Source organism: Argentina silus (assembly GCF_951799395.1).
Source record: "Argentina silus genome assembly, chromosome: 9".
Classification (NCBI taxonomy): domain Eukaryota; kingdom Metazoa; phylum Chordata; class Actinopteri; order Argentiniformes; family Argentinidae; genus Argentina; species Argentina silus.
In genome coordinates, this window is record NC_139663.1 from 16038027 (window position 1) to 16052431 (window position 14405).

At 40.0% G+C, this 14405-nt stretch overlaps 1 protein-coding gene across 2 annotated transcripts; it reads left to right on the plus strand.

Moving 5' to 3' along the window:
- Window positions 1–1833: 1833 nt before the first annotated feature.
- LOC310809743 (myosin-3-like) lies at window positions 1834–12186 on the plus strand (the record flags this gene model as incomplete). 2 transcript variants are annotated; one of them, XM_083677170.1, is made up of 38 exons in its annotated part: window positions 1834–2040; window positions 2201–2344; window positions 2429–2585; window positions 2677–2704; window positions 2803–2911; window positions 3024–3116; window positions 3209–3272; window positions 3402–3500; window positions 3635–3738; window positions 3819–3957; window positions 4192–4310; window positions 4420–4569; window positions 4698–4868; window positions 4958–5264; window positions 5383–5465; window positions 5571–5658; window positions 5744–5861; window positions 5960–6083; window positions 6259–6395; window positions 6583–6838; window positions 6992–7234; window positions 7317–7493; window positions 7597–7742; window positions 7872–7962; window positions 8116–8505; window positions 8614–8740; window positions 8846–8964; window positions 9061–9257; window positions 9353–9536; window positions 9636–9801; window positions 9910–10034; window positions 10146–10454; window positions 10649–10852; window positions 10952–11077; window positions 11168–11338; window positions 11454–11558; window positions 11825–11920; window positions 12046–12186. In XM_083677170.1, the coding sequence occupies 38 exons, from the start codon at window positions 1834–1836 to the stop codon at window positions 12184–12186; spliced, it is 5814 nt and encodes a 1937-aa protein (XP_083533296.1). The 2 variants fall into 2 exon arrangements, with proteins under 2 accessions (XP_083533296.1, XP_083533297.1); XM_083677171.1 differs by having other exon boundaries at window positions 5395–5465.
- Between the last annotated feature and the right edge of the window lie 2219 nt (window positions 12187–14405).

Consider the following 14405-nt stretch of genomic DNA (forward strand, 5'->3'; position numbering starts at 1 on the left):
CTTTAAAAAGAAGAAAAACTATCCTTTTCAAATCCCCTCTTTAAGGTTTTGCCTGCCTGTCTGTGTCTGAGTAATCATGTTACTTTTCTAAATCCACCAAAATAGTAACCCCACTCCAGTCATTGAACAAGCTGCTGGTCGTATATCCCGGTACAGAGGAACAAGGAGATTTGCCCACATGATCTATATGATCTGCATGCAGTTATAGTCTGAAATGTTGTCTTGGGCTATGTCAGTGGTCTGACGTAAAATATTTACTCTAGGCTTTAATAGACTATGGGCCGGTTTCACAGACAAGGCTTAAGCCTAGTCCTGGACTAATTCACACTTTCAATGGCAAATTGCCCTGTCTGTGAAACTGGCCCTATATGTCCATTTACACTTACATTTATGGCATTTATCAGACGCCTTTATCCAAAGCGACGTACAACAATACATTTGTTTAAGTAAGTGAATCATCTATCCAACAGTCATCATAAGACAAAGTAATCAACGCTCACACCAGGGGCCATTGGCAGTCGTAATGCCAGTAGGCTTACATTTTATTTTATTTTTTAATATATATTTTATTAACAGGAGAGAACTTGTACAGGGGGGTAGCAGGGGAGAAGAGGTCTCGGGTTGTCCAGAGATTGAGGTCTCTATTTGGTATAAATAAGATTATTGCACAGCAGCTGAATGTGCCTTATGAATGGGGTTTACACTTTACAGTTGGTTTACAGCCTCTGCTCTGTTTTGTTAATGCATACCATATTACATCTCAACACTTTTCACAGTGCTCTCACTTGAGGAGACAGATTATCAGACAGATCCCCTTTAGATATCTGTTTGATCCCAACACATCAATGCCATGTTGATACTGGTCACATTACCTCTTGGAACATGTCTCAGGCTGATCTGCCTCAATTTGCTGGATATAGATTAATGAACAGTGAGCGTGTCTAATGTGCCTGCAAGGCAGTCCTCATATTTATAGCTTTGAGGTCATTTTTTCAAATGCCCTTCTCCTCAGCAACAACAGATGTAGAGTGTCCTTAGTTAGACATGGTACATTTCATACCAAAGTAGAATGATTTATATAATAAATGTTTTGCTTGCGTAATTACTTGGTTGTCTTTTTACAGTACTTCATCAAGTTTTTCATCTATGAAATATAGTCAGTGTTTTATAATATTGGCATCTCTCCATGCAGTATACACGGTATTGTAATATTACAGAAACCAATGAGGTGATCAATCAGAGAAGTTCATGTTATGCCAAGTTTGCGTTGCTCTCTCTTTTGATTGTTGTTGATAATAAAACAATGGCAGCTGCTTTATTGACTTTTTGTGACATTTTATGGTGTGCAAGTGCTAAATATAACTGCACTGTACCTTGTGCTTAATAGAGTTATCCAAGAGCAACAGGTTCGCGCAGCTCAAACAATACATGCCCATGTAAAGGAAGGAGGATTCTCACCAAGGACAATGGCACGGTATAAAAGGGGCTACTGCGACAGGCTAAGTTTATCATCCGACAATATCATCATCAACAAGGTGAGTCAGCAAGTCTGCTTGATGACAACAGCCACATTCTTTTGATTGCTTGTCAATTTAAAAAGTAAAATGTAGAGTTGATTTTCATGCTTATTATCGGCTAAATTCTTTTCAGGCTTGTGTTTTGGATTCAAAGGATTCAGTGATTAGTAAACTGAGATAAGTAGGTACAGTACTGTAAGTATTATGCTATACGACAAGTCCATTGAATATTAGACATTACAGCCCCAGATAAAAATGTGCTGTTTTATTGCCATTTTAAAGGAACATGGATGGAGAAATGTCCATAGATGGAGAAATGTCCATGGATGGAGAAATGTCCATCTTCGGGCAGGCTGCCCAGTACCTGCGGAAGTCTGAGAAGGAGAGAATCGAGGCTCAGTCTCGGCCGTTTGACAGCAAAACGGCCTGTTTTGTCTGCGATGACAAAGAGCTCTATGTGAAGGCGATCATCCAGGACAAGAAGGGAGACAAAGTCACAGTCAAGACCCTGGATGATGACAGGGTAGGTCCACACCATGGTATCAACATGGACTTAACCCCATTTAATGTTATTTTAACAAAGCTTGCTTTGCTTTCTGTAGTCTTCCTCTCTTATTTCACCTCTTCAGGGGGCACATACCACAAATGACTGACCATAATCTTATGACTTTTATGTTTTCTAGAATGTAACAGTCAGAGAGGACCAAGTCTTTCCAATAAACCCTCCCAAGTATGACAAGATCGAGGACATGGTCATGATGACCCATCTCAATGAGCCATCTGTGCTGTTTAACCTAAAAGAACGTTACGCAGCATGGATGATCTATGTAGGTCTTTTAAAGAGTAACCAGAAAGTTTTCAACCTCAAATGTTTATTATGGAATGGATTCATTTGTTTTCTATAATTGCAGACCTACTCTGGGCTGTTCTGTGTGACGGTGAACCCCTACAAGTGGCTCCCAGTATATAACCCAGAGGTTGTGAGCGCCTACAAGGGGAAGAAGAGGATGGAGGTCCCTCCTCACATCTTTGCCCTCTCTGATAATGCCTATCAATTAATGCTAACTGGTATGTACAGTAACTGACCATCCAGAATTTGTTGTGATTACATTTTGTGATTTTGAATCTCTAACTCAATCTCACTCGTCTGTTGTCTTAGATCGGGAAAATCAGTCTATCCTTATCACGTAGGTGTAATATTTATCATTTTATATTGATATCTATCAATGCTTAAATATTTGTAATAACTAGAATATATTGTAATTACCTATATTTTCTTGCACAGTGGAGAATCCGGTGCAGGTAAGACCGTAAACACCAAACGTGTCATTCAGTACTTTGCGACAATCGCAGTGGCTGGAGACAAGAAGAAAGAGTCAGCCAGCAAGATGAAGGTGAGCTTATGTCTTTTATAGCACTGTGTCCTTGGCTGGTGCAGTGCTAGACAATACAGTCAGTTATTTCAAAGAGGACTGGATGTCAGATACATTTCCCTTCCTATGGCAGGGAACCCTGGAGGATCAAATCATCCAGGCCAACCCTCTGCTGGAGGCTTTTGGGAATGCTAAGACTGTGAGGAATGACAACTCCTCTCGCTTTGTGAGTGGAACCGGAATTCAACAGAATTACTTTATTCAGGACTCTTGAAATAAGAATTCATCCTCAGCATGAAATTTGTTTTATTTGAACAGGGCAAATTTATCAGAATACACTTTGGCCCAACTGGGAAATTGGCGTCGGCAGATATTGAAACTTGTAAGTGTATTTGTACTGTATTTGTTTCATTTATGGCTATGTGTTTCTTCAAATACATTTACGGACTTTATCCACATGATACATGTATGTTTTGTGTACTGTTTTGAAATCACTATTAATTTTGAAAAGATCTGCTGGAAAAATCTCGAGTGACATTTCAATTGGCTGCTGAGAGAAGCTACCATATATTTTACCAGCTTACTTGCAACAAGAAGCCAGAGCTTATTGGTGAGTTACTTTGTATATGTCTCCCTCGCTCTCCCTCGTACACATGCTCGTACACATGCTCACACACACACACACACACACACACACACACACACCAAGAGGGATTCTCTAATTTCATTTCTTTTCCGTCTCAGATATGCTGCTCATCACCACCAACCCCTTTGACTTTGCCATCATCAGTCAGGGGGAAATCACTGTGAAGAGCATAAACGATGCAGAGGAGCTGATGGCTACTGATGTAAGTTGAGTCAATGGGATCAAATATGCAGGGTTTCTTTTCAAAGAGCTTTGATTTGACGTGCCTCTTTCATTTGACAGGAAGCCATTGATATTCTGGGTTTTACTGTTGATGAGAAAGTGGGAATCTATAAGCTGACTGGTGCTGTGATGCATTATGGGAACATGAAGTTCAAGCAGAGGCAGCGTGAGGAGCAGGCGGAGCCTGACGGCACAGAGGGTAAGGGGCATCACTTTAGAGTTATAGCATCACAGAATGGTATACCATAACTGTACCAAATGAGATGAATCAAGACGTTATACATTTTTGTGAAGTAGAAGTGATATCTTAATGTTGCGAGTTTAGTTTATGAAATTGATCTTGACAGATAATATTTTCAATGTCTTGAATTTTTGTTGAAGGTTGTTTGAAGGTTATTACATAATTACTCTATGTACTATATGTAACATACAGAAGCTGATAAAGCAGCATACTTGATGGGACTGAACTCTGCCGACCTGCTCAAAAATCTCTGTTATCCCAGAGTGAAGGTTGGGAATGAGTATGTCACCAAAGGACAAAGTGTTCAACAAGTAAGACATCCTATTGTATTATGGGCAGTATCTACTGTATCTGTCTCTCAGAGTAACTAATGGACAACTGGGAAGACATCAGAAATCTCCCTTTTACTGTTACGTCTAGGTATATAACTCCATTGGAACCCTTGCAAAGTCAGTCTACGAGAAGATGTTTTTTTGGATGGTCATCCGAATCAACCAGCAATTGGACACAAAGCAGTCCAGACAACATTTCATTGGTGTTCTGGATATAGCCGGCTTTGAAATCTTTGACGTATGTTTACAACATGTTTCATATCTTTCATGTCTAATATCTTGTGAAATAATGTTAACATACATTGTTGCTGAACATTTCTATTTCCCCAGTACAACACTGTTAATATGTTATATTTTATTAAACAGATGAACAGCCTGGAACAGCTGTGTATCAACTTCACTAATGAGAAACTGCAACAGTTTTTCAATCACCACATGTTTGTGTTGGAGCAAGAGGAATATAAAAAGGAAGGAATAGACTGGGAGTTTATCGACTTTGGCATGGATTTGGCTGCCTGCATTGAGCTTATTGAGAAGGTACTTTGAAAAACCTCATTCACTGATTGAATCAATGTTTTTTGAATGTCCTGTAATTGACAGGTTCTTATTCACCTCTTGTTCCCTAGCCAATGGGCATCTTCTCCATCCTTGAAGAGGAATGTATGTTCCCGAAGTCAACAGACACCTCTTTCAAGACCAAACTCTATGACCAACATCTTGGCAAGAACAACTGCTTCTTGAAGCCGAAACCTGTCAAAGGCAAGGCTGAGTCCCACTTCTCCCTGGTGCACTATGCTGGCACTGTGGACTACAACATAGGTGGTTGGCTGGAGAAGAACAAGGATCCATTGAATGAGTCTGTTCTGCAGCTGTACCAGAAGTCATCAGTCAAAATACTGTCTATGCTTTATGCAAGCTTCTCAGGAACAGACGGTAAACAAAGTATTTTACTGTCTAAAAATATCTTACCTTACCAAAATGAATCATTTTTGGTATACTGTAGATATGAAGCTACATTTTCTTTAACATTATTCCAACATTATGTGTGTAGAGTCTGCTGCAGGCGGCAGTGGTAGCAAGAAAGGTGGTAAGAAGAAGGGAGCATCTTTCCAAACAGTGTCAGCTCTGTTCAGGGTGAGGTGTTGATGTCTTAACTGTACATAGCCCACATGAGCTGGTTTATGAACTGTGTTTCCAGGATACACACTGATGTTCCATATTTCTCATTTTCTTTCTCAGGAGAACCTTGGCAAGTTGATGACTAATTTGAGGACTACCCACCCTCACTTTGTGCGATGTTTGATTCCAAATGAGACCAAGACACCAGGTAGCAACAACCAACTCACTGGCCAACTACAGTGACCCCATGCTTTAACAATATACAGCTGACAATAACTTTCTGCCCATCTAAGGTATCATGGAAAACCAACTGGTTATCCACCAGCTACGCTGTAATGGTGTGCTGGAGGGTATCAGGATCTGCAGGAAGGGATTCCCAAGCAGAATCATCTATGGGGACTTCAAACAGAGGTATGTTGGGGGCACAAACAATATGTCATGTACTTGTCAATACTATAATGTACATGTTATATCTGAGGTGTCTACTCATACTAGGCCCCATGTTTCAGGTACAGGATCCTAAATGCCAGTGCTGTCCCAGAGGGTCAGTTCATGGACAACAAGAAGGCTGCAGAGAAACTGCTAGGGTCTATTGATGTGGATCATACTCAGTACAAATTTGGGCACACCAAGGTGCACTTTTACATTTGAATTCACAATGTCTCTGGTTAAAGGGTATTTGGGGAATTTCATATTTCAAAAAGAGAATAGAATATCAACTGTTGGACATTCAAACATAGAAACTGTAAGAAAATGATCTTAATGTTGATATGTAGGCGACTGTATTGCTGAACTGCTATGTTTTCAGGTGTTTTTCAAAGCTGGTCTCCTTGGTGCTCTGGAGGAGATGAGAGATGAACGCCTTGCCATGGTTGTGACTTCCACTCAGGCACTGTGTCGTGGCTACGTTGTCAGAATGGAGTACAGGAAGATGATGGCCAGAAAGTAAGGAATCTCAGCCTTACAGACCCACATTAGTAATCTCTAAATTTTAATATTTTAACAAGAAACTTCAGGAAGTAAAACTGGCTGGCATGAGTCTTTAAACTGTTTAGCCAATATCAAACTGGGTGTCTTTTAGGTTATTCTTGAGTGGGAAACTAACTGCATAATATTGGATTAACTTTGACAGGGAGTCCATTTACACCATTCAATATAACTTCCGCTCATTCATGAATGTGAAACACTGGCCATGGATGAAGCTGTACTTCAAGATCAAACCTCTTCTGAAGAGTGCAGAATCAGAGAAGGAGATGGTTCAAATGAAGGTTGACTTCACAAAGTCGAAGGAAGACCTGACCAAATTGGAAAGTAAGAGGAAAGAGCTTGAGGAGAAGATGGTCTCCATTGTGCAGGAGAAGAATGATCTTCTCCTTCAAGTTCAGACAGTAAGTAGGCCTACACCTAAAATACTTAAGCAAAAATGCAAAGTTAGAGAGTTTATCTACATCTAACTTAGTATTGTGTTTATTACATGTCTATTAAGTATACATTTTTGAAAAGAAGGGTTGCCCTCTTTTTGTATCGTCCATTAATTATAGAAATCTGATAATCTGCTGGATGCTGAAGAGAGATGTGAAGGCCTTATCAGAAACAAGATCCAGATGGAAGCCAAATATAAGGAGGTAACAGAAAGACTGGAGGATGAGGAGGAAGTAAATGCTGAGCTGACTGCCAAGAAGAGGAAACTAGAGGACGAGTGCTCTGAGCTTAAGAAAGACATGGATGACTTGGAGCTCATCTTGGCCAAAGTGGAGAAGGAGAAACATGCTATAGAGAACAAGGTAATTCATCCAATGCCCACTAAGTTTCCTCAGAGTTAGAGAAAACAAACAGTTTCACAATAATGCTGAATAATCATTTCAGGTGAAAAATCTCACTGATGAGATCATGTCCCAAGATGAGAATGTCACAAAATTGACCAAAGAGAAGAAAGGCCTCCAAGAGGCCCATCAGCAAACCCTGGATGACCTGCAGTCAGAGGAGGACAAAGTCAACACTCTGAACAAAGCCAAATCCAAACTGGAACAGCAAATGGATGATGTGAGTTACAGAGCATACAGCTTGGTATTGCTAACTATGAGGAATTAGCTTGATTATGGCTGATACATGATACAAAATAAATCAATATTTTGAATTACTGTAGCTTGAAGGTTCTCTGGAGCAAGAGAAGAAGGTTCGCATGGACCTTGAGAGAGCCAAGAGAAAGCTTGAGGGAGATCTGAAACTTGCCCAGGAGTCCTTAATGGACCTGGAGAATGAGAAGCAGCAGCAGGATGAAAAGCTGAAAAAGTACGAGTTCAGAACAGGATTGTACCTGAAACACAACACATCAAATTACTCAATCACCAAAATTACAAAAGTATGATGGTATTCTGTACTTCACGGTATTTAGACTTTATTTAATGTTATATTGAACAGGAAAGACTTTGAAGTGTCGGAGCTGCAGACCAAGGTTGAGGACGAACAGAATCTTGCTGCACAATTTCAGAAGAAAATTAAAGAGCTTCAGGTGAACATACTCTGTTGAGTTGTTACTGTAGGGGTTGTTATTATAGGGAACCATAAGCATTTGAATGTTTATATCAAGTCATAATATGCATTACAAAACTATTATTTCATTTTACAGTTAACATATCTTAACCTGTTAATTTGAATTGTTAAGGCTCGTATTGAGGAACTTGAAGAGGAAACCGAGGCTGACCGTTCTGCTCGGGCCAGGGTGGAGAAACAGAGGGCTGATCTCTCCAGGGAACTTGATGAGATCAGTGAGAGGCTGGAGGAGGCTGGTGGAGCCACTGCTTCTCAGATTGAGATGAACAAAAAGCGTGAAGCTGAGTTCCAGAAGTTGCGGCGTGACCTGGAGGAGTCTTCACTCCAGCATGAGGCTACCTCTGCTGCTCTGCGTAAAAAACATGCAGACAGTGTGGCAGAACTCGGAGAGCAGATTGACAACCTCCAGAGAGTCAAGCAGAAACTGGAGAAAGAGAAGAGTGAACTAAAACTGGAGGTGGATGACCTGTCATGCAATATGGAGGCCGTTGCTAAAGCAAAGGTCAGTTAACTTACATTTTTGTTGTTGTGAAAGAGATAGTTGGATATATAGTCTGTTGAAATTCTAATCACGTATTTGGCAATACATTTTTGCCCTTAAATTTTGTAGATCAATTTGGAAAGAATGTGTCGTTCTCTTGAAGACAACCTGAATGAAGGGAAAACAAAAGAGGACGAGCATCAGAAATTAATCAACAACCTTTCAACTCAGAAGGCTCGACTGCAAACTGAAAATGGTAAAACCTTGTCCAGCATGTCCAATTAGTCAAGCCAACTTGTCCAAATAGTTAAGCCAATACACACATCAACACATTTCTAAATTTGTCTCTTGATATATTTAGGAGAAATATCACGTCAGATTGAGGAGAAAGACTCCTTACTGACACAGCTAACTCGTGGGAAACAAGCCTGTAGTCAACAAATTGAAGAACTAAAAAGGCTGAACGAGGAGGAAATTAAGGTAAACGTAATACAGTACAGTACAACAAATACCAATGCAATCTTGTGTTTTTGATTTAAAAAAAAAGCCAATAACCTTTATTTTCCATCACGTTAGGCTAAGAATGCTCTGGCTCATGGTTTGCAATCATCCCGACATGACTGTGACCTCCTCCGGGAGCAATATGAGGAGGAGCAGGAGACCAAGGCAGAACTGCAACGAAGTATGTCCAAGGCCAACAATGAGGTGGCTCAGTGGAGAACTAAATATGAGACCGATGCCATTCAGCGTACTGAGGACCTTGAAGATGCTAAGTAAGAGTTATCATATCTGATGTATTTTGTCCACAACATCTTTTTGAATATGTGAAAAACTATAATGAATTTACATGATGTTCCACCCACCACAGGAAGAAACTAGCCCTGCGTCTTCAGGATGCAGAGGAGGCTGTGGAGGCAATCAACTCCAAGTGCTCCTCTTTGGAGAAGACCAAGCAGAGGCTGCAGGGGGAGGTAGAAGACCTTATGATGGATGTTGAGAGGGCCAATTCTGCTGCTGCCACCCTGGACAAAAAGCAGAAAAACTTTGATAAGGTACAAGATGGCTTTACTACTCTATTAACTTTCACAACCAAAATGTGTTTGACAAATGTTTTGAATTACTTCAGAGTGATGTGTTGTCGTGTGTTGTAGACCCTGGCTGAGTGGAAGCAGAAATATGAGGAGAATCAGGCAGAGCTGGAGGCATCATTGAAGGAGGTTCGCTCCATAGGCACGGAGAACTTCAAGATGAAGAATGCCTATGAGGAATCTCTTGAACAACTGGAAACACTCAAACGTGAAAACAAAAACTTGCAACGTAGGTCAAGGTTCTTTATATAGTAAATGTTCTCATATATATAAATATAGATATTAAAAACAAATGTGTATAGAATTAATCACTTAATAAAGTTATGTTTTGTCTTAGAGGAAATTGTGGATCTTACTGAACAGCTTGGGGAGACAGGAAAAAACATTCACGAGCTTGAGAAGTCAAAGAAACTGGATGAACAGGAGAAGATAGAGGTCCAGACTGCCCTTGAGGAAGCTGAGGTAAGAGTACTGTAAGAACATGTGGTACATCACAGTTACTGTATTCAATCAATTTAAGAACTGTATATGTGACATTTACATCAAGCTGACTGTATGTTACCTACCCATCAGGCATCTCTAGAGCATGGAGAATCCAAGATCCTTCGTGTCCAGCTGGAGCTGAACCAGGTGAAGTCTGAGGTGGACAGGAAGATTGCTGAGAAGGACGAGGAGATAGATCAGCTAAAGAAGAACAGCCAGAGAGTGATTGAGTCCATGCAGAGCACTCTGGATTCTGAGGTCAGGAGCAGGAATGATGCCCTGAGAGTCAAGAAGAAGATGGAAGGAGACCTCAATGAGATGGAGATTCAGCTGAGCCATGCTAACAGGCAGGCTGCTGAAGCCCAAAAACAACTGAGAAACTTCCAGATTCAGCTCAAGGTTAGCTGATGGAAACATACATATAAGAAAAATCTGTGTAAAATTGCAGAAGAGTCCCTTTTTCAATCGCAGAATTTAGATTTTTGGCTGCGGAATTTGTAGAGGACTAACTGTATATTGTCAATAACAAATTATTTTAATGAGAGTGAACTTTCTAATTGGATACATTAATTCCATTGATTCTTCCCTCTTAGGAAGCCCAGATTCACCTTGATGAAGCAGTGAGAAACAATGATGACATGAAGGAGCAGGTTGCCATGTCTGAGCGCAGGAGCAACTTGTTGCAGGCGGAGATTGAGGAGATCAGGGCTGCTCTGGAGCAGACAGAGAGAAGCCGCAAAATAGCCGAACAAGAGCTTGTGGATGCCAGTGGGAGACTTCAGCTCTTTCACTCGCAGGTAATACATTTTCTTGGCCACCTTAGTCCTAAATAAATCAATCTATTACAGTACATCTCAATAGACAAAACCCACCATAATTCCATCCATCTCTTACAGAATACAAGCTTGATCAACAGTCGCAAGAAGCTTGAGGTTGATCTTGCCCTGATTCAGGGTGAGATGGAAGACAACATACAGGAGGCCAGAAATGTTGAGGAGAAAGCTAAAAAGGCTATCAATGATGTAAGAGCCCTTATTTAGCCTCATTTTGAGTATGGATCTCCTACAGTACATGGTTATCAATATCCTAACCTGTTTCTATTTCCTGGTCAGGCTGCTATGATGGCTGAGGAGTTGAAGAAGGAGCAGGACACTAGTGGTCACCTGGAGAGAATGAAGAAGAACCTGGAGGTCGCAGTCAAGGATCTGCAGCAGCGTCTGGATGAGGCTGAGAACCTGGCCATGAAGGGTGGAAAGAAGCAACTCCAGAAACTGGAGTCAAGGGTAATGTATCATATAACATAAATAGTCATATAAAGAATCCTTCCCAATTTAAATACAATCTGATAAATTGGTTTCTATAGTAGTATGTGATGATGGTCATGTTGATGTCCTCCAGGTGCGGGAGCTAGAGGGTGAGCTTGAGTCAGAGCAGAGACATGCCTCAGACGCTGTGAAAGGTGTGCGCAAGTTTGAGCGCAGGATCAAAGAGCTCAGCTATCAGGTACAGGTACAGGTACACACGACAGCTGGGTGCAATTCACACCATTCTGTATATGTCTCGATTGAGCACACTTAATCTTCCCATTCCCATGGTTTTATCTAGTCTTTAGTACGTTAAAGTTTTTGTCTTTTCCATGTTATTTTACTGTACATTGCAATCTTTCAAAATTAATGACTGATTACTCAATCTACCGGTTGCATTCTTTCAATTTCTCCAAACTTGTTTGGGATGTCTGAATATCTCCTGTTTTTCCTGTTTTAAAACAGTCTGAGGAGGATAAAAAGAACATAATGAGACTGCAAGAGCTGGTGGATAAGTTACAGCTTAAGGTCAAAGCTTACAAGAGACAGGCCGAGGAGGCTGTGAGTGCTTTTACTGCTTACTATTTACAATTAAACCTGCACTTAGCTTATGGTTTTTAACGTCCTTTAAAAATTCTGCATCATCATGTAATAGTAAGGAATTAATCAAACATTTTATTTGATAGGAGGAGCAAGCCACTACCCATCTGACCAAGTTCAGGAAGGTGCAGCACGAGCTGGAGGAAGCTGAGGAACGTGCTGACATTGCTGAATCCCAGGTCAACAAGATGCGGGTCAAAAGTCGTGACATGGGCAAGGTGAGTTGATGGGCAGCCATATTTTTGTGTCATTTTATTTAAGCAAATCTTAACTCTAAAGCATTTTATTTTCTTTTACAGGGGAAGGACAGTGAGGAGTAGATCTTGCATAGTTGGCATAAAGAAGATGCAAGTGGACAATGCCTGCAACACTACAACATAGTAAAAGCAACATACTCTTAACCAGATGTCTCCTCATTTGTTTTGTCTGATGGATATTGATGGCAGCTGTAATGGGAGGCATTTGGAATTTACTCTATTTACTTTAGTCTTTTGGCTTGTAGTAGTGAATGTATGTTGCCCTTATTATAATAAAACAAAACAAAAAAACTGATTGCTTCAGTTCTGTGTTGTGACAAGATGCCTCTACAATGCCACTTGATTGAGCTCAAATCCATCTTGTATTAATTATGTTTTGTGCTAAGGATTTTCAGAATAAATATAGACACAAACACAATTACAATTGATTTTTATTGATATTTCTAAATCTACACCATTTAATTATACAGTTCTCCTTCACAAGAATGAAAGGGCACTCATCAATAGATCGTATTTGTGGGATTCATCATGACAGTGAAACATGATCAACATGGAAACGATGTTACTGAATTTGAACACTTTTCACACTTTATATTTAAGTTGGCCCTATGTAGTACCTGAGTAATAACTCCTATTCCTCTAGTAACAATGTTGTATTAACATGCTTTCATACATTAGTATTTGCATAGTAATGGAGTTGAGCAGTTGCTGGTATTACTCAACAAACATGTGATGCGGAAGTGGCACAGTATGGGCTGGTTTCTCAGACACAGATTAAGCCTAGCCCTGGACTAAATAACATTTTAAATAGAATATCTCCATTGAAGATGCATTTTAGTCTAGGATTAGATCTGTTTCCGAGAAACCAAACCTATAAGCATTAATATTGACGATGGAAATGGACTCATTATTTGATTGTTGGTTCAGTGATTTGTGAATGTGCTATAGGCAGATAATTTTTAAGGCACCTTGAAGTTCAATGACGCACGTTCATGGTAACTGTGGGTTCTTGCAATTCTCAGGAAATGTTTATTGGTAGAGTATTTGAATAAACTCAAATCACTCACTCATCCCACCAATCTAATGAACTGATCTTTTATTTATTAATCTAATTTCATTTATTAATATTGGCAGCTTCCTCTGTTCATGTAAACATAGTGGGCCTTTGTTTTAGCTCGGTCCCATGGCTCGAGAGGGGATTCCCGCAAATCCACCATCACCAGCTGCTTCCATTGGTGAGTGAAGATGTGTGCCCCAGCTGGTATTTTCTGTGGTTGGTTACTTATCAACCCGGACCCTGGTAGCCCAATATACCACTGTCAAAGCTCTCTTGACATAATGTCTCATTTTTTAATCATGATAATCTGGAAGAATATTTGTTTGACATTCTGTGAGAGCTGTTCTGTTGAGGACACTGTAGGTCATTTACACCTGTTACACCTGTGTCCCGTCAACTGCTTATTCTAAAGATAGACCTGAGACGTCCTCAAGTTTTGTTGTTTTAGGAAGGTACATTTTGTGTCATATTCTTGTAGATGTTTTGCTCATGCTGAGGACATTAGTTACTGTAGACATCAAATCATTTAATTGTTGTTTAATGAAAATATTGAAATACTTTTAGTGCATTTACAATGGATATTTGAACATGAAAACATATCTTTCAAATTCAACAACCGAACAAAAAACTAATCGCAACGTAATAAAGGTACCTGTGAAGGGATTGGAAATGTTTGCAAATGAGCGCAACAGGCACTATTTTCATTTTCAAGAACAGCCTGGATGTAAGCAGATAGGTTAAGTTCCGAAGAGCGATAGTAGTTTGATGTCACTCAGGCTGGGTAAAAGATGCAGGAAATGTCTCCATCCTTTGGCTATTTAACACTATTACAACAAGTGAGACAAAGCTAACAATGGGTAACTTTTTTATGCCACCATATTCTCCCACGCTCAAATTATCCAAATATATATAGCATGGGCTGCGTCCATATGCTGTTTTAACAGTATGTCTTTCCTATTGACAGTTATTTATCATTCTCTATCAGAGCCAATGTGTTTATTTATGTTTATTTCTCAGACTACTGTATGGAAGCTTATCTCAGATCGAATGCATTGATGATACACCAAGATCTCATGCTTGGATGAAAAGAGACACCTGGAGGAAAGGTACTGGAAATCAGAGATACTGGTAC